The following is a 21,559-nucleotide window of genomic DNA, read 5'->3' as shown; positions in this document are numbered from 1 at the left end:
CAACAGCACCAGGCGCTGGAGGGCAGCCGAGCCTTCCGTACTTTCCTTCTCATCCTCACCCTGGTGGAGTCCAGCCAGGCTCCCGTAACACAGGGATGCCCATATCCTTCCTCCCTCTGTGGCACGGTGAGGTTTTGATTCACTACCTGCCAGACCCCAGTCTTCCTTGGGGCCCATCTACGTGAAAGGGGAGCTCAGACACCGAGTTCCTGTCAACGCCGTTGCCCACGACTCCTGGGACACAGATTATCTGCGTCCCACACCAGCTGCTCTGTGTTCACTGGACAATTCTGGGCAAAACTTCTTAATATACACAGTTGCACTTCTATTGATCATTACTAAAATACAGATAGCCACAGGTTTGGAAGACACGTTTAATTTATACTACATACAACCACAGAACTGGTATTGGAGCCACCACCAATCAATCAGCGAGGAAGGCAGTCCTTGCGCTTCAGAAGGCCACGGCGTCACTGGGAAAGTGAGATAGACGTGCAAATTTTTCTATTTGCATTTATCTTTTACGTAAAGAACCAAAACACAACGAACTAAGCTTTGCCACTATTTACTACAGTCTGCAGGCTGACTGTCCATCACCCAGCCTCATGGCCCTTAAGGCTTTGGAGGAAGGAGGGGGGTCACCACCCACAGGTCCCTGCGCCCCTTCCTTTGCTTCCTATGTCTTGCCACATATATAGGACACTGTATCTCTGATCTATCCCAAGCACCTAGATCTGTGCTCAAATGTATAGTGAATGAATCTAAACAAACTGTGACAAAATGCACATGTGGCTTCAAAAGATTCCTGCAAAAAAAAATCCTCCAGAGGCCGAAGGTAACACCAATACAAGCACGAGTGAACAATAATAAAAGAGAAGAGCTCTCGCTTCTTGCCCTGGCACAGGTATTTCATGAACCACATTACAAACAGCGAAGATCTAATCAGACGTGACAGGAGGCCACCCTTCTCCATAAAACCTGAAATCACCAGGGAAGACATTAGAAATTTAGATTTACGTTGGAATCATTAATAAGAAACACTACCTCGAGGGTATTTGGACCTTCAGATGTTAGCTAATGATAATAAAAAGTCATAATGGTTAGCAAGACATGTAAAGTATTGCTTATTTCACCTTGATCTAATACATTAATATCCATTTTGTATACCTTTTACAATGTATATAATGGTAGCAAAATATGCATGTATAATTAAAAAATGAATATATACATATGGAGGGTGCAGGCAAAAAGCGTTTTTTTTTTAAATTGATGGAGTGCATGATCAAGGTTTGGGGCCACACCCCCTGGTACAAGGCATCCACCTGGACGGGAAGGCAGGCTGCTGCAGTGCTCAGCCTGGGCGACCATAACGGATCGCACAGAAGCAAGAGTCACTTGCCACGTAGGTCTCACGGTTCACAAGTTATCGAGCCACCACTGCTGTTGGGATGTCACTGGAGCTGGGCACCACCCACCGATGCCTCGTGGCATTGAGGTGCTGCCTGCTTGTTATGGCTTGAATTGTGTCCCCACCCTTCACCCAAGTTTCTTATGTTAAAGCCCTAGCTTCCAGTACCTCAGAATGTGACCTTATTTGGAAATAGAGTTGTTGCATAATTAGTTAAGGTGAGGTCATTAGGGTGGGCCCTGATCCCATATGACTGGCATCCTTATGAAAAGAGGACATTGGACACAGACATGCATACAGCAAGAATGCCATGTGAACACTGGAGTTACGTTACCACCAGCCAAGGAACCAGGGGACGGGTCTGGAACAGATCCTTCCCTACTGCTTTCAGAGAGGGCAGGTCCTGCTGAAACCTTCATCTCAAACATCCAGCCCTTACGTGGGCAAACCTGACAGTGAGAGCTGCCGAACAGCGACTAGACTCTCCCCGTTTTCCTCACCAAGGCAGACAGGGCCGTCCATCACTATTTCACGCTGCTATGACATCCCTCCTCCTGTGCTTTCTATTCTGAGGATGTTGCTGTACCACAAGCAGGTGACACCAGCTACCCCCCTCACAAGGACATCCCATGTCACTCAATGTCCCCACCACATCGAGACTCTGCCTTTGGCCGAGGGCAGGGGTCTGTGGCCCACGGCGCTCCAGCACCCGGGTCAACTGTTGCTGCCACGTCATGGGTCCTGCCTGCCGACACAGGCCATCCAAGCAGCACAGGAGTTGGGAGCTGGCTGGCACTCAGCACTCCTAGTCCAATGGTATCTCCACACATCACAGGGAGAAAGATACATCCCTTTTAAAAGGCAGCTTGGATATAAAAGATGATATTGTTGCAAAGTAAGGATGATGTTGAAATTGGCTCACAAGCCACATGGTTTAGTTCAAGTTCAAACACGCAGATAATGGCTTAGATAAAAATTCCCAGGCATACGGGCTGTGCCATCTTTTAACTTCAGCATTTTCAATTTTCTGTTTCTTATCTTCAGAATTAACTTTAACTGAGAGAACCATTAAAAATGGCCATAGATTACTATTTGACATCCGTTAGGCACTGAATTGTTCCCCGCCCCCAAATATATGAAATCCTTACCCCCGGTACCTCAGAATTTAACCTTTTATGGAAATAGGGTCTTACAGAAGTAACTGAGTTGAAATGAAGCTTTTAGGGTGGGTCCTAATCAAATATGACTGATGTCCTTACAAAAAGGGGAAATTTGGACACAGAGACAGACATATACAGAGGGAAGGTGAAGTGACACAGGGAGAAGACCATGTGAAGACAGAGATCAAGGTGCTACATCTACAAGGCAAGGGATGCCAAAGATTGCCAGTGAAGGAACCAATCCTGGGGACACCTGGATCCTGGACTTCCAGTCTCCAGATCTGTGAGACCATACAGTTCAGTTATTTTAAGCCACCCAGTGTGCGGTATTTGTGACGGCAGCCCCATTGCAACAGAGCCTGCATCTGGTAATAACTGTTTCAGGCAGGAGTTATCAGTGACGGCTAAAAGCAGGTGAGAGTTTGATGAGAAACAAATACTCGCGGCACTTTCACGGTCATTCACATACGTGCACAGAGCAACAAAAATGATCGGCACGGATCTGCAGGTGCCCGTCTGAGGTCCAACAGGACGACTCTCTGCCTTCTTATTTCAGCGCTTATGCTGTGAAAGAGCGTCCTTTTCATGGTCTCCATGTGAAGACATTCCTTGTTTTGCAATTAACAAATATATTGGAGGAAACTGACATTGTAAAATTAACCCTTCTCTCCATAAATTTCTGCCCACTAATCGTAGCATCTGTCCGTGGATCCTACTGACAACCACTGTGCTGCTTGCCTATTGGTGATACTCTAGTTCCCGCCTTCCTTATACCAATATTAATTGGAATTCTTCTATAAAGAAGAGCTGTCCCTTCTCATTTATGTATTCAACTTATTTATATCAGTATGGACTCACGGATATCTATTTCACTCTATGGGTTATATTCCAATCCTATCATTATTTATTTTATCACAAACTGTTCCATCTTTGCCATTAGGTGTGTCTTCAGGTTGGCTTCTGTGTTGTTTTGACATGTCCCATCCTTTTTGGAATTTTCCTTATGTTCTGGCACTACAAGTTGTTACAGGCTCATCTGGTATTTTTCCAGCCCTGGCCCTGGAATTAACTACTTCTCCAAAACACCCTAGTTCACTTGATTGGGGAATGGTGTTTAGAAACCAAGATCCTGGCCCTAGGGATGCTCATGGCTACATGGTGCCAGTTCTTTTATGCCCTGTCAGTGAACACAGCTGGGAAGTACAGGTGTGTACACAAATCCTCCCCCATGTATATTTATTTATATATGTATGTACATGTCTGTATGTATCTACTATCCATCCAACCATCCATCCATTTAAAACTATGAGTTCATACTAATACCTCCAATTCTAATTAAACACCACAAAGCCATTTTAGTCTTCCCCTTTCCTATTTGTAAGCTTCTTTCTCTAACAGTGAGAAATTTGACTCTTCATTAGCCACAAGGTATTTACTTATTTGTTCAATTGTAATATACCCATAAAGCAATTTCAGAATTGCTAACCCAAACCCCTGAAGACGTATTTACTAACTGGAGTGTAGCATTTATGCACAGTTTTTTGCATTTCTTGTCTTTAGCCTTATACTATCCAGTCAAAATACTGTTTCCCAAAATACTATTATTGTACTTAGGTTAGGTCGCTCTCCCACCCACGCCTTTCAGTTGGTAATAGTAGCCTTTGTATTACAATTAGGTCCATCTGTTACTGTGTGTATTCCATCTTGGATCTCTCCCACATTCTGGATGATTGGAATTGTTTGCTTATTTTGGGGGTATGTGAACACAAAACAGCACCACAGCCCTGAGTCAGCGCTGTACAAACTGCCGAGCTCAGAGAAGGGCTGCTCCCTTCCTACCCTTATTGCCCCATCCCCACTTCCCTCTTCCTTCCACCCCTTTCCTACCCACCCCCAGTCCACACACAAACCCTTCCATTTCTACTTTACTCTTCCTGTCACCTACCTTTTAAAATATTTTTTTTACCAAGCTCGATTCATGGTAGGACCTCAGTACATGTTCACCACTACACTGTTTTTTAGTGAATCCTACTGACTATTGAAGTCCATTCTATGCTGCAATTTCTCTTTTACATAATGAAACTGGGCACTTCATCTTAATATGCTCAACAGAAGGCTTTGAGGAAGATCAGAGCTTTCCTTGATTGGGTCAGTTGAAGTCTCTTACTCTGTCTGGATATGAAGAGCCACAGGTAGCTAGAACTCAGCTTGATGGAATTCTTGGGAAACATTTTCAAATTTGTGCTACATTATTATTTTTTCTTTTTTTAAACGGAGCATTTCAAAACAATTTGGTGGCAGAAGAAATTATTATTATATCTGAAAAATTACCAGATTATGGGGAGTAAGAGTAACATAAAGACTTGCAAAAGAAGATTACAAGTAAAAGTGTTTGGGGGTCTTTCTGGGTCACATAATAACCTCTTTAACGCTCCAGTTGTTCATTTTCTCTGTAATCAGTACTTGATTTACTGATTGTGGAAGGAAGCCGCCAGAGATGAGTCAGTAAATACAAAGCCAGTTTTAAATATCTGGGAGGGAAAGCAAAGAGTTTTGCAAATGCAGATCTAAGGAGGAAATTGGCATCTGAGACTGTGCACTTATTTTCATATCTGGAGAACACTTGGATCAAAACATGAAAAAATATAGAACTTTAAGATTAGGGTAATATGAATGTTGAAGTCACATGCCATGACATTTCCAAGGGAAATTAATGTAAAACATTAAATGTCTGACAAATTCTGGAAGTGAAGAGGTCTTTCCACATGTAAAGTAAAACCAGCCCAGTGCCCTGAAACCCTGTTGTAAGCTGGAATTAGGCCATCTACTGATGGTAGGGCTGCAAAGGTGGGATTATGGGCTTGAGGAATATGGAATAGGTTATGGGCAACCCCAGAATCAGTACGTTTATTTTATAGAGGGATTTGGATTTACAGTCTGTTGATCCTAAAAATATTTTGTCAGTTCAGGGGGCTTCTGTAGCCTATTAAGGACATAGGCTTCCAAGTCAAGACAGGGTCAGGACTGAATCCTGGCCAGACCACTGACTGGCTACATATCATTGGGTCAGATAACCTCACTGGGCCTTGGTTTCTTCATCTGTGTAACGGGCATAGTAATACCAACTTTTGGGTGGTGTATGCACTAAACCCAATGGGAAGCACTTAGTAAGTGCCTAGCACAAAACGGGTGCTCAGTTGGTACACACACCCCAGGGGCTAACAGTAGGGGACTACGGACCCAGCTGCCACTCTGGAAGGCTGGCTCTGCCACTCACTCGCTATGTGCCCTTGGAAAAGTCACTTGACCGCTCTGAGCCATTGAAGTGGGAGTAGTAATCTGGAATGAGGATAATAATCAAGAACCAGCTCTCAAAGAGGGATGAGAATAGAGCAGTTGCAAGTAGTTCAAATGAATAAACATGGGCAGAGCACTTAGAACAGGGCCAGGTTCGCTGCATTCTGTAACATTATCAATGACCATTATTAACTATGACTAGTCAATTAGCCCACCAGAAAAACGGGGAGCGCATGGTGATGGAAATGACCTATTATACAGAGTACCAGGTCTGGTGTAGGGGTTTGGAAGAAACTGTATTGGCAACATATGCCAATAGCTTCAGAGTCTGCAGGGGCTTACCCCTTCTGTCAATGGTGTGTCCGGTGGTTTAACCCACAGCAGTAAAGAGAGAAGCCAAAGTCCAGAGGACAAGAGCTAACACACCATGAGGAACACAGTACAACAATTTGACTGCAGGGAACAAGCATACTCTTGGTCATATGCAAACCCTGCCCTGTAGTCCGCCTGCTTCAAAACACTTCATTCCAACCACCTTCAAAGTGGATAAGATGATAAAATCTAGAGAGCTGGGTGCTCTCTCTTTTCTCGTGCAATCGTTCATCCTCTAGCACATATATTTAAATTGTACATCTTCCATAAATGCTGTATTTCACCTGAGAAAAAAATCAATAGAAAGAAAACTAATGGGCTGTTCTGTCCTTATTTCTAAACACGCTAATAAATTATCATCTGTCACTGTATTGACACTGTGTTATGCAGAGAAATAGCTATTTGTCCCTTATTCCACTTAAACTCATGCAGAAAAGCACATTTCATTAACTTTCCAGGATGCTTTTCCAGGCATGGCTCTCTGTCTCATCCTCTCTTCCTTCTTAGGGAACCAGTGGGTATGAAGGGAAGCGACATCCTGGGTTTCCTAGAGGAGGAAATGACTACAGGCCACAGGCTCTTACATTCGGTTCCAAATCCAAGAATATTCTCACACACTGAACCAAAGTTTTGTCACAACTCTTATGCAGGCAAAACTTAACCTGGACTGATCCAAGTCTGTAAATTTTTAAAATGCATCTCTGCTGGTGCGAACATCATACAGATTAGGCTGCCCGAGACCCCACTACGGGTGCTGTATGAAATGTGTATGGTCCTATACTCCTAAAACCTGCTTCATCTCCTAAAACATCAGAATTGCTCAATTCTGAAATAAATTAGGCTCCAAGGTTTTCAGATACAGGACCATGGACCTGTAGGAGAATTCCTGATGTTACGTGCCAAACACAGCTTTGTGAAGATAGCCAGTGGAAAGAAAATTCTAGAATTTTCTTTAAACCACCTTCTTCTTTTATAAAACCAGAACTTAGGCAGAACCTTCCCGTTGCTAATCTCATGATTTAAAATGGGCAATAATCACGCAGAAACTTCACCTCAAATTTTGTCCTCCCTTCCAGTGACTGCCCTGTAAGTCATATCACATGAGGTTTTATAGAAAATGCCCAACGGTGCAGCACATATGTAAGCAGACATGTGGGATCACCAAGCACATGCACGTCCTTCTTAGGGGGTGCGTGCTGTCAGCAGCTACCCTTATGGAAGCCTGCCCTGCTCTGGACCCCAGACTTGGGTTTAGTTCCTGCTCGGCATGGCAAGCGTATGGCCTCTGTGGACTTCAGTCTCCCGTGTGTAACCCAGGGAGCGTTCCACCTGCTATTCAGGACTGCTGGAATGAAGTACAGAAACACAGGTTGGCTGTCCTCCACTCTTCCTTTTCCCCTGACTGAGACTTGTCTGGGGGCGAGTTATAAGGCAGAAAGCTTAGTGTCCACTTTCCTTTACATGGACAAGCTCACAGACAGGTGGGCATTGGTGGTGCATGTTGGTATGTTACAAGGCGGAAGGAAATGGACTTGTATCAAGGTCGGTGGACCAAACTTGACATCAGAATCACCAAGGAAGACAGGTGTAAACAGAGATGGTTGTATTGTAGGAAGATGAGCTGTCGGGGACCCGGGAAGCTGGGGGCAGAGATGTCGTTTAAGGGCACTCGGTCACTCATAAGGGTGTGGCCTCAGTGATTCTGCTTGGCTGAAACTGGCAAAGCCCTAACGTTTGTAAACATGATTTCAATCAGTAGTTCTCTGCCCTCACTGCACAGAATGCCAGGCCCAGCCCAGAGGTTCAACTAGTAGTATGGTAGTGGAGGTTCAGGGCTTCTGCCCACAGACAGATGCACCCGCTCGGATCTACGCAGGCAGAGGGCGTGCTCTCGATGCCCTGTTTCTCCCATCTGGGAACACAAGCCCCACCTCACTGCTCAGGAGAGGAAAAGCACACAGCACAGGGCCCACGAAGCCCAGGGGTTATCAGAAGCACGGAGCAGAGAACAAACATTAACGTTTAACTGAGTAACGGTGATTTGTGAGACATCTCAAGGTTCGCCAGAACTCTCCTACCTGGGGCTTTCCCACTCCTGGTCGTCTTTGTCCTTCTCTTCTCTGGTGTCTCCGGCATGCGGGTGTTTCTGCACAATTCGCATCCCACCGGCTTTCACTGCAGTGAAGACAAAGAGGGAATGATCAGTGTGGACACGGAACCACCGGACGGCAGGGGAACCAGCTCAAGGGTGTGTGTTTGTCCCATGGCCCCATGTTAGTCCAGATCAGCCGGCGGCGACAGTGATTAACCGCCGAGGTTAAGGCTGTCAGAGGGAGATTCAATATGATGTGACACTCAACACTGTCTCTTACTTCAGATCCACTTAGAAAGTTTCCAAGCCTCCTTTGTTTGTCTGGTCTCCTTTCAAGTACTTGGTAAGAGCAGTAGTGCAACCAGAGTATAAACCGTGTGGACACAGTGGCTGCTTGCTTTCGGTTACACTCAGCTTCTCGATGCAAAAAAAAACCCCACTTAATCCCTGCCTGTAGTATTTTCTCAAATGCCGATGGTGCTTTCAAAGGGGCGATACAGCCACAGGTGACACAGGACAGCTGCTGTGCACACAGCCAGAGTCCACTCCGGTGGCAACCTTTCCCAAACTGTGCTGTGAAACCCTAGAGTTGGCAGAAGTTTATTTGGTTTTTAAAAACAGCCTTAGTGACATGTAATTCACATACAACACAACCCACCCATTTAGAGTGTACAGTTCTCTGGTTTGGAGTGTATTCAGAGTTGCGCATGACCCTTTTCAAACATGTTCATCACCCTAAACAGAAACCCATCACCGGTCACTCTCCAATCCCTCCTCTCCCCCACCTCCTAGCAACCAGTCACCTGCATCTGCCTCTCATGGACGTTTGACATAAACAGATTCATAAAATACATAGTCTCTGGTGACAGGCTTTTTCACTTAGCATAATGCTTCCGAGGTCCATCCATGTCACAGCCCATGTCAGTACCTCACTCGTTTTCATGGCTAAATCATACTCCACGGCACACATGGTGGACCACATTTTGTCATCCATTCATCTGTGGTGGTCATTTGCATTGTTTCCACTTTTTGGCTACTGTGAATTATGCAGATATAAACAACTGTGTATGTACAAGTTTTTGTGTGGACACATGGACATGTACCTTCATTTCCTTGGTACATATGTAGGAATGGAATAGCTGGGTCACATGGTAACCCCATATTTACCCTTTTGAAGGAACCCCAAATGCTTTCCAAAGCCATGGAACTGTTTACATTCCAGCCAGTAGGGGTTCCAGTTTCTCCACATGCTCGCCAACTCTTGTTATTGTCTATCTTTTTATAGTTATTCTAGTGGGTGTGAAGTGGTGTCTTATTGTAGTTTGATTTGTATTCCCTTAATGGCTAATATGTTAATGATGTTTTGCAAGAGAAAAACATGACAACAGAAGTGGGGATTCTAGGATCTATTAAGTGTGGGAAATGCGAGGTTGAACAAATTAAATGTGTTTCCTCAAGACAAGATTTTCTGCCTTTAGTGTGCATTGTAAGCTTTATATGGGGCATGTAATGTGCCATCTTTCCCAAGTGTATTTCACCACAGAACTCCTCCCCCAGGTAATGCTGGTATTCATTCTTCAGGACTCTAGTGTTCCATGGGATAAAGTATGGAAATGCTGGCCTTATATCCAAAAAGCCAGCCCCACATGGCAGTCGCCTGTGCGTGTTTTAGGGTCAGCAAGTCCCTCCATGTACTCAGCTATGTGGTCTTAGATTAGTCAGCCACTCAAAGCCTCAATGCTTCATCTCCAGAAAGGGGATAAGAGCCACGTCCTAAGATGGAGAAGTTTAGATGAGAAGAGAGGCTGTTGAATCCTAACTCCCAAAGTGATGCTGTTTGGAGGTGGGGACTTTGGAAGGTGCTTAGGTCATGAGGGTGGAGTCCTCATGAATGGGATTAGTGCCCTTACAAAGAGACCCCAGAGAGCTCCCTCACCCTTTCTGCCAGGTGAGAACAGAGCATACAGCCGTCTGTGAACTAAGAAGCAGGACATCACCAGACACCGAATCTGCTGGTGCCCTGACCTTGGACTTCTGGCCTTCAGAACAGTGAGAATGTCTGTTGTTTATAAGCCACCCAGTCTGTGGTATTCAGTTATAGCAGCCCAAAAGGACGAAGATAGAGGTGCTCAGCAGCTTCCTGGCACTTGATAGAAAGTAGAGTGTATTAACTGAGCTCATTGGCCCCACATTCGGGTGTGGGGCTCAGGGTATTCACCCTCCCTCCTCAGGATAGCCACTCTATGTTCTGCCACAGCCCTGCTCTGACCACACAGTACAACCAGCTTGCCAGGCCACATCCTCTGGTGTTTCAAATTACATTGGACCCTGCTGAATTATGAAAGCCCAGGACTGGTTTCTTTATGATGCTGCAAACAGGAAGGAGAATGTGAAACACCCTGAGGCTTATACACTTCGGGTTTATTAGTTTTCAATTTCCCTGGGAGGATTCAGGAAGCTAACAATGCCTGTTGCACGGCCAGCAGTACCCAGTTGCAGTCCATCAGAGGAAGGCAAAGCAGAGGGCATGTGAAATAAAGGACCGTGTTTAGTGATGCGTCTGCTGGTCTGGTTTTGGAACGAGAATCTCCCATCACTTCTTTTCAGTGGGGAGGGGACATTTACTTTGTTAAGAAGGAAATATAACCCTGTCCAGTAATTCTCTCAAAAATCTGCTTTTATCCTGACCAATTTTTATTCCAATCATTTTTATTTTTCATTTCTAGAACTTTTCCCCCCTCAAATCTGTCTGTTCTTTATTTGATAGTGCATTACTCATATTTCGTGTTTTTAATTATTTTATGTATTTAACCATTTTAGGCATACTTGTCTTATGGTTGTATATCTAATTATTTTATTATCTGAGGTCCTCGGGAGTCTCATTCGCTGTTCGTTTTTCTCTGATTCTGGCTCTTGTTTGGGGTGAGTGTGGGCCATGGGCTTGTCTTCAGTAAGCCTTTATCTGTGGGGATCCTCTGGGGTGTGGGGTGCAGGCAGCATCCCTTTGGAGAGTTGCTGTACACGCTTCTGTCAAACCTGGAAATCCTTTTTACATTAACTGAGAACAGGAATGGCCAAACTGTAAATCTGAACTCATTGCCCATGTAAAGGCAGGCCTGCAGTTTCAAGTTCTCCAGGAGCTTTTGTTTGCCATCCAGAGGCCAGGCTGAAACATACCAGCTTCCCCACCACCCCACTGTGTTGCTGGACACAGTTTTTTTCCTGCACCCTTTCTCCATGAGTTTGGCCTCTGAGCACCAGCTTTCAGCTGGGGTCTTGGGTTAAATGAGGCCATAGGGATGGGGCCCTAATCCAGTATGACTGGTGCTCTTATAAAAAGAGGAAGAGACACCAGGTCACTTCCTGCCTCACGTGGGCTCAAGGTTCAGGCTAACTGTTTTGAATTTAGCTACTTTTCTGGGTGTGATTCCTACAGATTTCCCTCACTTTGGGTTCAAATTAAAAAAATAAATAAATAAGAAAACAAAAATACCATTTGCAGGTGGCTTATCAAGATTTCCCAGGTTATGTAGCCTGCCAAACCTTAAGAAATGGAGACTGAAAATAAAATTCTGTAATATATTTAAGATAATTATCTACTCACTCTCTTGAAATATAAGATTATGAATGTTTTTGGCCAAAAGAGGAGGCTAGAAGAACTGTCCCACTAAATTTTTTTAAAATTCCTTTTCCTCTCCCATTTATCCCACCCCTATTCCATGCCCATGAGAAACTGATTAAAGGTGCTGTTATGAGCTGAACTGTGATCTCCCTAAATTCACAGGTTGGAGCCCTAATCTCCAGAACTTCAGACCTGACTAGATTTGCAGACAGGGCCTCTAAAGAGGCAATTAAGTTAAAATTAGGCTGTTATGGTGGGGCCCTAATCTGATAGGACTGATGCTCTTATCAGAAGAGGAAGAGACACCAGGGATGCACGTGTTCAGAGGAAAGGCCACGTTAGGACGCAGTGAGAAGGCGGCCATCTGCAAGCCAAGGAGAGAGGCCTCAGGAGAAACTACACCTGCCGGCACCTTGATCTTGGATTTCTGGCCTCCAGAACTGTGAGAAAATAAATTTCTGTTGTTGAAACCACTCAGTCTGTGGTATTTTGTTACAGTAGCCTTAGCAAACTAATACAGATGCCCATTTAAAAATAATCTCTGAATCATTTCGACCTGGTAGACACAAAAACCTTAAAACTATAACTCCCAGGTGTGTTCTATAAACTGGCTAACAGTAAAAAGAGTGTACAACTCACTACAAAAGGAATGGAGGATGAACATCTAGGTGACGTTCGAAATAATCACATCTCGGAAAGCTCGCAGGGAGCCTGTCCACTTCTCTGTTGACGTAAGTACACACGTCCAAAACCAGTCACCCCACGTTAGCACTTCATTTAATCTAGTTTATAAAAACAATTAACTTCATCAATCTCTCACAGTATGTGTGGTGATTAATGCAGCAGTAAAAAGTGGCAATAATAATAATAACTCAAGGCTGCGACAGATTCATTCTAACTTGCACGACTGCCAAAAAATACAACAGCACATATTTATCAAATGTTTTATTACTGTCTCTAGGACTCTTCATTGGTAAAAAAAATGTAAAGGCAGAGCTTGTTCTGCAGAAATCTTTGCAGAATTCTTTGTGAATGTTAAGTATTTTTCTGAGACATTAGTAAAAACAAAAACAACTCAGATTTTTTTTGTGGTGCTTGTTATTCAAATGTGAGCTTCAAATGTCAAGAATAACAAGCTGCACAGTGGTTAAGAATCCACCTGCCAACGCAGGGGACGCGGGTTCACTCCCTAGTCCAGGAAGATCTGACATGCCGCGGAGCAAATAAGCCCGTGCACCACACTACTGAGCCTGCGCTCTGGAGCCCGCGAGCCACAACTACTGAGCCCACGTGCTGCAACTACTGAAGCCCGGGTGCCTAGAGCCCATGCTCCTCAACGAAGAGTAGCCCTCGCTTGCTGCAACGAAGACCCAACGCAGCCATAAATAAATAAATTTAAGGAGGGGGGAGAAAAGAATAACAAGCTTCCTCTTAACAGGAGTGCCAAGCTGAAGTTAAGGGCATGGATACTGGAGCTAGATCCCTGGGTTCAAATCCCAGCTCTGCCTGTGTGTGTGTGTGTGTGTGTGTGTGTGTGTGTGTGTGTGTGTGTGTTGGCAAGTTGCTGGCACTGTCTCAGGGCCCTGCCTGTGAAGAAAGGGTGGCAGTGCTCTCCCCCCAGGGGTTCTCTGAGGACTGAAGGAGTAAGCCCATGTGAAACACCTCCGCCAGGGCCTGGTTCCCATGAATGCTCAACTCTCAGCTCCTCTTAGGAGACGGGTTTTCACAACTAGCATCTAGCACTTAGAGAACCCTCCAGTGTGCGAGTCCTTGGTGGTTTATCACCTCCTCCCCACAGCTTCCTCACGTGTAAAGTGGGGATGGCAGGACCGATGTACCGGGTTGTTGGGGAGTGAGTGACACACCCTGCAAAGTGCTCGCCCACCATGGGGCGCTCCACTGCCCTGGTCAGCTGACCACCTCCAGGACTGTCATCAGTACCTCACCACACCTAAGTAAGTTCTGGTGACCTGCAGATCCTGGAGAATCCTTCCACTCTTCATGCCACATGCCAGGCCCTGTTGTAACCACTGGCCAGGCACCCCCCAACCCCCTGACTTTCCAATCACCCTATGGTGTAGACCCCCCACACGAGGAGAGGAAGCCAGCGGCCCCGGTCGCACAGGTAGCAAGCTTCTGACCCCGGCAGCCTGTACCCTTAATCACAACCCGCAGGCCTTGCCCTGCGTGAACATTCCAGGAAACAGAGCGCCACTCCTCCTCAGAGAGACAAGAGTGATGGCCTGTGGAGAGGGTCTAGGACAGGAAAGAAAGTATGCTTGATGTTGAAAGCTCTCTGCAGAGCAGCTTCCTTCCCAAGGAGCAAAGGGGGAAGAGGAAACATCCTCCAGGTCAGACTTTGTCAGCTGGGTAAATATTGAGCAAGCAGCTGATGACATATCCCCCCAGGGCCGGGCATCCCCTCAGGCATCTGGGTGCCTGACTGTGAGATGGTCCCCGACAGCTGGCTCTGGGCCCACACTCAACAGCAGGCTAGGAAGACCCCCCAGCTGCCCTCCGGGCAGGGGGATGAGAAGGGTGTCCCTAGATGGACAGTAAAAGCACCCTGCACCAGGGAGCAGCCCCAGCCCTGGCTGCCGTGCTGAGCAGGACTTGTGAGCGGATGCTTTCTTTGTTCTTGCCCAAGAAGAGCTACTGAAATGTGATTCAAAGGAAACCAAATCCACGCAAAAAAAAAAAAAGAGATGAAAGGCTCCGAGAACTGCTCCGGTGAGAACAAAAGGAAGCAAACCAGAAACACCCAGAGCTGCAGGTTAGCCGAGAACGTGATCATCTCAGGTAAAGCAGCACTGTGGCCGGAAAGCAAAGTGGACGCGGGACCAGACAGCCCCCGGGATGGGGGACAGTGGTGGGATCAGGGCAAAGGAATATGGTCCCTCTTGGTTAAGAGGAAGGGCTCCACCAGGAGAGGAGGCTCCTTGGCCAGCAGAAGAGCCACGCCCGTCTGGGGAGGCTGGTGGCCCCGAGGTGGGGAGCCCCGTGAAGGGAGAGTGGAGGATGAAGGGTGAAAGGCAGTGAGTCACGGGGACCCCGGGAGCCCCAGCACCCCTCACCCCCGAGGCCAAGTGCAATTCCCCCCACGGGAGCTTTCCGGCCTGAGGCAGCGGGGGAACGTGATGCTTGCGCTAAAAAGCGTGTCCCAGATAAACTGCTGAACCTGCAGCCCTGACGGTTTCCTCTCTAAAAAAACTGAAGACCAAACAAGGGAAACTGCTATTCTGCGCTCAGAGTCGGAAGGTATTAAGGTGGGAAGGCCCTTCAACAACACGGCGGCAACCCTGCTCACCCCGCAGGAGAGGAGACGTGGCATTCAGGGGCGTGGAGCATGGGGCAGGGCCATGGGGCTGTGGAACGGGACTGGACAGGCCAACCCGTCTTCCATGCAGGGCCCGCTCCATCCCCTGATAGGCCGCCCCAGAGGGCAGAGTGCGTGGTGAGCAGGCCAAGACAAGGACCAGCCGGACGGCGACCGGGCCAAACCCGAGGAGGGTGTGGGCAGCCACAGGGGAAAACCTTGCATTCAGGGCGGCGGATTTCAGAAAGTCCACAGAGAAGTAGCATTCCTGCCTGGAGGTACTTGGGGACAGGCAGTGAGGCAGCGTTCATCAACCCTAACCCCAGCCTCCCTTGCAGCTGGGCTGGGGCCATTTACCTGGGTCGTGGCCCTAATACAGCAAAAAGAGGCAGAGTAATGAGCCCTCCCCAGATGGCCACGCCCTAGTCCCTGGAACCTGTTTATGTGTTGGGCTGCATGGCAAAGGGGAAGGAATGTCGCAGATGGAACTGAGGTTGTGGATGGCTCTGGAAGCTGGAAGAGGCAAGAAAATGGATTCTCCCCTAGAGCTTCCAAAAGGAAGCTGCAAACACCGTGATTTCTGCCCAGTGAGACCCATTTTGCATGTCTCACCACACAGTACTTTATACAAAAGTGAATAGTCCCTATCCAAACAAAAGAATTTCTGAAGCTGGGAAGGGGAAACTACTCAAAACCAAGCAAGAGTGCACAGGCATCGTCTGGAATAAACAGAAAGAGGAGGACGCGTCGGTCCCGCAAAGTCCTAGAGCACAGAGGGGAAACTGAAAACACGTCTTAGAGGTGCTCGGTCCACCCTGACAGGAAGCTTTTTTAAAAAAGGCAGTGACTTTCAACAAATAAAATTTTTTTAAAAGGCTCAGATTATAATTAAAATATTATTATCAAAAAAAACGCAGTGACTAAAAGGGTCTCTCTTTTTTTTTTGGCATGTCAGGAGCAAAGTCAGACCCCTCTCCTGTATCTTCAAGCGCTGATCAGTGACTGGGTTGAGGGTGCTGGGGGCGTGCTTAGCACACCTGTGATTGCACGGTTAATACACTAAAAACCAAGTCAGTCTTGCCTTTCTAGCAACAGAGTGGCCGCGATAATATGAAAACCCCCGACGGAGATAATTCAAGGAGAAGTATCACCCACAACCCTTTAAATGCATCCTGACTGATTAAGAGAACAGAGAACTGAATTATTTTGAAGTTACTAAAGAAAAGCAAAGTGGTCTCTTTTCCCATTTTACTTTAATAAATCCATTTGACTCAGTTCTAGAAGGGACATAAATTCTACTCTTGAAAGAAAACCATACGTAAAATTAGTAACGCTCCAAGCTATCCTGTATTAGATTTATGAGAACTTTCCTGACATACGGTTTTGGCTCCCCTTGGAAATGGGGGGAACAGGGCCAGCAAAACGTATTTAACAAAGAGACGTTATCCTCCTCGCCACCACAAACTCATGGAAACCGGCTGGAGCAACAGTGGGGCTTGGCATCACGTCCCCCCTTCTGCCGGCAATCAGAGCGCTGCCGCTCGATGAAACAGAACCTCATTCACTTTGCTAATCTGCATTTGCAAGAACTCCCATAAAACAAGCAGTCTCACCCGTGTCTCCGCAGGTATCTGTGGCCGTATCTGTGGCCGAGGGCGGTGGCAAGGTCTCCAATCGTGAAGACTTGGTTACTTTTCCAGAGGACCCGGCCCCCAGCGCACTGCAGGACACAATGCAGTGCCAGCCACCACTCAGTGGGTGGACTTTGTATTTATTCGCCTAGCACCTTTCTCCCAGGCTCTTCAGAAGCCTCATTAATCTCACACCTTGGGAGGAGGCCCCTGGCAAGTGATGGAGCCCCCTGTCGAGAAGGGCTGCCGGTTCAAGGCTTGGGGGTGTCGGCAATACTGCAGAGGGTGTTGTCCTCCGTATCCCAACTGTAAGGTGACTGCTAGTTAAATGAGCTCATGAGTACCAAGCAATTAGAATTGGGCTGGTGAAGGGGAGCAGAGCATGCCACCCCAAAACATGGCTCTTCAGCATAAGTATGATTTTGAGCTGATTAAGGAATAGCACAGGGCTTCCCTGATGGCGCAGTGGTTGAGAGTCCGCCTGCCGATGCAGGGGGCGCGGGTTCCTGCCCCGGTCCGGGAAGATCCTACATGCCGCGGAGCAGCTGGGCCCGTGAGCCATGGGCGCTGAGCCTGCGCATCCGGAGCCTGTGCTCCGCACGGGAGAGGCCACAACAGTGAGAGGCCCGCGTACCGCAAAAAAAAAAAAAAAAAGAGCACACAAGGAAAAGCCGTATACCGAGAAGTCACCCTTGTTAGGAACATTTACATTTATAAGGGAAATCTCCACTTGTGTCTCTCTCTCTGTACCAGGAAGAAAAGGGTGACTAAATTATAGGAAAATCTTAACATCTGCATAACCGTCTTCCTCCCACTGGTGCATTTCCTGGTTCCCTCCCATAACGCGGGCCCATAACGCGGGCCTCCCCTTCTCCCTGGCATTTTTCATCTTTACTATTTAAGGTGGTGGTTGGGAGTGACTCATTTTTCTTGAGTATCTCCCATGTATACAGGAGATATACATGTTATTAAACTTCTGTTTTTCTCTTGTTAATCTGTCCTTTATCTTAAGGGGGATCTCAGCTAAGAACCTAGAAGGGTAAAGGGAAAATTCTTCTTCTTCCCCTATACCCCCACGCATTGTTACACTCAGCAAATGTTAGTTACAGTTTCCGCTGTGATGCTGCTGCCGAGGCTGGCTGACAGTCCGAGCTGCACCCCCAGTACCCGCTGGAGACAGCTCAGCGGCGGAGGGAAGTTGTGGGCTGCACATGCTACGGAGGAAGGGGGAGGCAGTAAGAGGCTCTGGAGAAACTCGGGAGCTATTTATTGAGTATTCTGAACCAGGCACTGCGCATCAATGGGTAGCCCTGGAAGCAAGAACAGGCAGACAGGTGGAGGCTATGGGGATGTACAGGAGCGTCCCCGGTTCAGACAGCAAAAACGAGAAAACACAAAAGAAAAAGAAGAGAGTCATGGAGGAGAGTTTTATTGTCTTCAATTGCAGATTTAAGCACAAGCTCTTGTTATCCAACTTAAGCCCTTAATGAAAGTTTTCCCAGTGTTTTTAAGGCCGTTATTTTGATTTATGAACTGGGCTCTCGGCTGTACTTGATGATTTTCCTTTATTATAGTGGTTGCCTTTTTTTTTTTTAAACATCTAATCTGCAGAACTGTCTAACCTCTGATCATACCAGAGTAAACAAGGCCACCCAGAACTTTCTGCCAAAACAGCCTTCCAACCAGGGGCCTCTGTACCACAGGGAGAAAAAGCACCTGAGCGGTACTACCTGGCAGACAATATATCACAAGGGACGAAAGGTCTCTTTCTAACCTGCACCCCTGGCCAAGTGTGACCGGCCTTGGGAAATGCAGGATGACAGTGACAGCTTCCTTAGCAGCTCCTGCTGGAAGGGGTTCTCAAAGGCTTAAGGGACCCGCCCTGAAGTCACTTGAGGAGTTTACCTGTGGGACTAACTGCCCCTGGGCTCCAATCCTGATGGATGGCGACAGGAACAGCACAAAGGCAGCCCTGCCCTGCTACTTTCTCAGGGACCATCTGGCCCGAACCTCCCATTTCATGGATTAGGAAAACTGAACCCTAGAGAAGTGACAGGCCTCAAAACTTAAAACCCAAGTGCACTGCTACAGCAGCACAAATACACTGGCTCCCCTCTCCTTGGGCATAAATAAGATGTTTAACTTGTAACTCACACAGCCTAGCTGTTTACAATTCAAAGAAAATCAGAGTCCTTCATGAAGTTTCTCCCAGGGAGTTAATATAGACAGTTTATACCTCTGATCTTAAAACTCTCCATATGGCTCTCTCTATATGTAATTTCATTACCGCTACTTTGCTTTGGTATCGTTCCAACACATACATCTAATGCCACTCATTGCCCGGGGACAGGGGAGCCCTGTGCAGACTGCTGCTGTGTGGTCCATGGCCACGAGTGTAAATGAAGGTGTTCCCTCCTGCGGTGCTGCCCAGGTCATCAGGCAGGAATGATGGACATGAACCCGCAGCGGCAGGAATTAAACATCAGAATTATGATTAAAGGAAATGCCTTTGAAGTTCTTTTCTAATTTTAAACTAATTCAACACAGAGACCCCCAAAGTCTATTTTCCATTACAGTGGAACTATCTTCTAAAATCCCATGCTCTTACATCCCCACGCATCGGTTAGCCATTTTTCTTTCCTAGTGCCAGTCAGTCTTCTTGTTGTTCAGAGCTTGCTTCACTAGTGAAAAGCATTCCCTACTCTGGAATGCAACATATGTAAAGAACTTCTCTATTCACCGTGTTGAGGCAGAGAATTAGTGCCCTATAGTGGGGGGGTGGCAGACAGAAATTAGGGGAATCTTTCCTCTAACAAGAAGATGGCACAAATGTTCCATAAAAAGCAGCCATGTTTGGCTAAGGCTTCTGTTATTAGCAAACTGAGTTGATACTTTAACTTACGTGTGCAACTAAGACCCTAAAACCCCACACACTGAAATGACTCGTATCCTGGGACCCAATCACCTTTGATTCCCTCCCAGTGTCCTTCCATATGGATCGATCGTCATTCCAAAGGAGAGGAGAAAAAGCAATCCACCAGTTTGGGCAGATTCGAAAGAGCAAACAGGAACTGGGCTCAGAAAGGGGAAGAGACGGTTTGAACATGAAGGTTGGTTAGAGACACATTTTCTAAGAAAGATTACTCTTTCCTGCATTTAACCTCCTTGGCTCGGAAGTTTAGGATGTGCAAAAGCAAAAAACAAAACCACTTCTGAGGAAAAGTAGAATGCGACAGAAACTGGAGGGGAAAAAAGTCATATTGAGTGATTAATGATAAAAATGATTTCCGCTCCTTTGGTTCTTTTGTAATGCTGTCAGCCTACGATTTATCATCATGACGTTAAAAACACTGATTTGTCGTTGTTTCGGCTACTCGTTTTTCTAAAACCTCTGTACATTCTAAGTAAGTATTCACCGCCCAAACTTCTGGGAGCAAGTTGTGCATCTGGGCTTGTTCAAGTCACTCTAATTTGCATGCAACTCGCACAGGCTTGCGATGTTTCGCATAAATAAAACACGTCTCACCAGCGCGGGGCTGATTTTAACTTAGACCCCACGAGCGGACACGTCCCAGGCTGGCCGGCTGCCTCCCCCGCCCGGCTCCCCGCTCCGCGCTCCGCGCCCCGTGCCCGCGGGTTCGAGCCCGCCCTCCGGGCCCGCGAGAGGAGAGAAAGTGGGAACGAGTCAGTACCGGCGGGCGGGTGTCCAGCTTTCGTCTCTAGCTTCCCCTCGGGAGGCGAAGACATGGTGCGACCGGGTTTCAGAGGGACCTGGACGGCGGTCGTCGAAGGCTCGCGGGCCTGGAGAGAAGTGCGCGCGAGCTTCAGCGCCGGGAGCGAGGGAGGCGCGTGCGTGGGGCGGCGGGGCCGCGCGCGGGCGGACCGACCGCGGCCGCCTCGAGGGGGCGCGGCCGCTGCGCGCCTACGTGGCGCGGCCCCGCCAGCCCGCGGCTGCGCGGTGGCGTCACTGCGCCCGCCCCGCCCCGCCCCGCCCCGCCGACTCCCGCCGGCTCCCGCCGGCTCCCGCGCGCCCCGGGTACTGAGCATGCGCAGTCGGCGGCGCCACGTTGGAAGCCTCGGCCGAGGGCGGAGGAGGTAGAAGGGGAGCGGGGGCGGGGTGTTGACGGTTAGAAGAGGTGGGCGTTGGTGCCGGCGGGGACAGTCGCCCGAGGTTGAAGAGCGCCCAGCAGGAGGGTGGCACCCCCGTGCACGGTGCTCCACCAACCCTCCAGATAGACGGTGACGGTGGTGGGGAAACAGCTTCAACAGTGGGGCGCCCAGGGGTGCTGTGTGCCGTCGGGGAACCGGACCGTCTGCCAGATGGCCTCACCCGGCTCACGCTCGGAGCGACCGGTGAAGTGCGGAAATGAGACCCCAGGTGGGACCGACCGGGGGCCCAAGAATAGCAGCGATTTGTTAAAAGATGCTGCAAATGGGAGAGCCTCCCCCCCACCCCACTCCGGGGGAGAAAGGCAGAGCTGTGAGGCCTGGAAACCTGGACAGAGGTCTTGCAAGGTTGCGTCTGTGTCCCCTGTCTCTGCCGTCTTCCTGTTGCGTTGGGTCTTGATTCTGTCCAAAGCTGACCCGTTGGCCTTGTGCCTCGGATTGCAACCTTCTCGCCTTCTCAAGCGCTTTGTAACTGCAGGTATCCTCTACGGACC

The 21,559-nt window shown here is 47.8% G+C and overlaps 1 protein-coding gene across 1 annotated transcript in view; it reads right to left on the bottom strand.

Moving 5' to 3' along the window:
• DAP (death associated protein) overlaps positions 1–20,825 on the bottom strand; it is a 61,381-nt gene extending 40,556 nt beyond the window's left edge. Inside the window, exons 1-2 of the mRNA XM_032625627.1 lie at positions 20,591–20,825; positions 8,316–8,412 (exon numbers count right to left, since the gene is read on the bottom strand). Of these exons, the coding sequence (XP_032481518.1) occupies positions 8,316–8,412; positions 20,591–20,645 (152 nt within the window). The 5' untranslated portion in view covers positions 20,646–20,825. The remainder of the gene's footprint in view (positions 1–8,315; positions 8,413–20,590) is intronic.
• Positions 20,826–21,559: the final 734 nt, after the last annotated feature.

The sequence above is a fragment of the Phocoena sinus genome, chromosome 3 (genome assembly GCF_008692025.1).
Source record: "Phocoena sinus isolate mPhoSin1 chromosome 3, mPhoSin1.pri, whole genome shotgun sequence".
Taxonomy (NCBI): domain Eukaryota; kingdom Metazoa; phylum Chordata; class Mammalia; order Artiodactyla; family Phocoenidae; genus Phocoena; species Phocoena sinus.
The sequence above is the reverse complement of the archived record's forward strand: the minus strand, read 5'-3'. Positions and strand labels throughout refer to the sequence as shown.